General features: G+C 39.7%; 1 protein-coding gene across 1 annotated transcript; it reads right to left on the minus strand.

The window, feature by feature from the left end:
* Positions 1-402: 402 nt before the first annotated feature.
* On the minus strand, positions 403-1,340 carry LOC143655060 (olfactory receptor 4F3/4F16/4F29-like). Its single transcript, XM_077126610.1, is given in 2 exon segments — positions 403-932; positions 935-1,340. Coding segments are annotated over 2 exon segments (936 nt in total).
* Between the last annotated feature and the right edge of the window lie 474 nt (positions 1,341-1,814).

The raw sequence follows: 1,814 nt of genomic DNA on the forward strand, positions 1-1,814 counted from the left end.
AGGGACAAACAGTTCAAACTTCCCTTAGTAAATGACTCATTGATTGCTGCCAAGATTTCCTATCTGTGAGACAGACTCCTGTTGAAAGAAAGAAGACTTCTTTCTGAAGACATTAAAGAAACACTACCTTCTTTTCATTTCTAATAATAATTACTTCATAAAAATTATTCCTTAGGAATTGAGGCATAGATTTATTATAAACTTTGGTTTATAAGTAAATTATAGGAAACTCCTTCTCTGTTTTCAGAAGTGAATGTCACTCCCTCCTAAGTGAATGTCAAAATAGACTCTTTATCAGCATGGATAATCAAGTCAAGAGAGGGTACAGGAAAGCTTCTTTCTGACTTTGACCAGCAACAATGCCTCCAGTAGTCAAAGAGATTTCAAAAGGCAGTCAGTCACTTAAGAAATCTTCCCATAACTTAATAGCTGTCTGCATACTCTCCTCATTGCCAACTTCATTTCTTGATTCCTGAATGTATAAATGATAGGATTCAGGAAAGGAGTGAGAACTGCATCAAAAATGACTAGAAACTTATCCAGAGGTATGGAAGGAGATGGCCATGTATAGAAGAATATCAAAGGATCAAACAACAAAACCACCACAGTGATATGAGCTGAAAGCATGGACAGAGCCTTGGATGAACCAGCTGAAGAGAGTTTCTGAACACTGAGAATGATGACAATATAGGAAATGAGCAATATGAAGAAGGAACCAACAGAGATGAATCCAGTATTGGCTGTGACCATAAACTCCAGTTGGTAGGTGTCAGTACAGGCAAGTTTGATTAACCAAGGAAGGTCACAGTAAAAGCTGTCCAACACATTAGGACCACAAAAGGGTAAGTTTACTACAAAAGCCAACTGAACCACAGAATGAATGAGTCCAACCGCCCAAGCAGCCACTAAAAAGAAAATGCACATCTGGGGCTCATGATGGTCAGATAGTGGAGGGGCTTACAAATGGCCACATATCTGTCAAAGGCCATGGCTATGAGCAGCACAATCTCCACACCACCAATGACATGGATGAAGAAGATCTGAGTGATGCAGCCTCCAAAGGAAATGACTTTGCGCTTTCTAAAACTGTCAAAAATCATCTTGGGAGAAGTGACAGAAGAAACACCCAAGTCAATTAGGGAGAGGTTGGCCAACAGAAAGTACATGGGGGAGTGTAAGTGAGGGTCAAAAGTCACCGTAAGCATAATGAGGGTGTTTCCCACCATTCTTGCCACATAAAACATGGAGGAGAACACAAAGAGGAGAAGCTGGAGTTTCCTTGAATTAGTGAGTCCCAGTAATACAAACTCTGACACCATGGAGTGATTCACTCCATCCATTGGTTTTGTTAGCAGGGTTACCTGAAGGAAGTGAAAAGGAAAAAACATAAATTATGATAATAATAATTGTACATTAGGAAGACGATGTCAACATTATGAGTCCTATTTCCATTTAAGCGTTACATCTGAACTAATATGTTCATGGCCTCTGAAATTGTGATCACACCAAAAGTTGGTGGCTTTCACGTGTGGCCATTCTCAATCACCAAGTCATCTCTGCATTTAATATCCTTCTTCTTCTTCCCAAGGTAGATGCTGTAATGTTCCTCATGAGATACAAGATGTTCAACTTGGGTAATAGCAACTCAACTGCAAGTCATTCTGATTTTTGGTACAGACTAACATAGCCTGGCCCCAGACACATAAAATTAATTACTATTGCATCCGCTTTCAATCCAAAAAAACTTAATGTCACAGATAGACCTCTCCTCTTTTCCTTCTCACTCCCCCTTTTGGGAATACATTCTCTGCAGG

This window comes from Tamandua tetradactyla, chromosome 14 (assembly GCF_023851605.1).
Source record: "Tamandua tetradactyla isolate mTamTet1 chromosome 14, mTamTet1.pri, whole genome shotgun sequence".
NCBI classification, from domain to species: domain Eukaryota; kingdom Metazoa; phylum Chordata; class Mammalia; order Pilosa; family Myrmecophagidae; genus Tamandua; species Tamandua tetradactyla.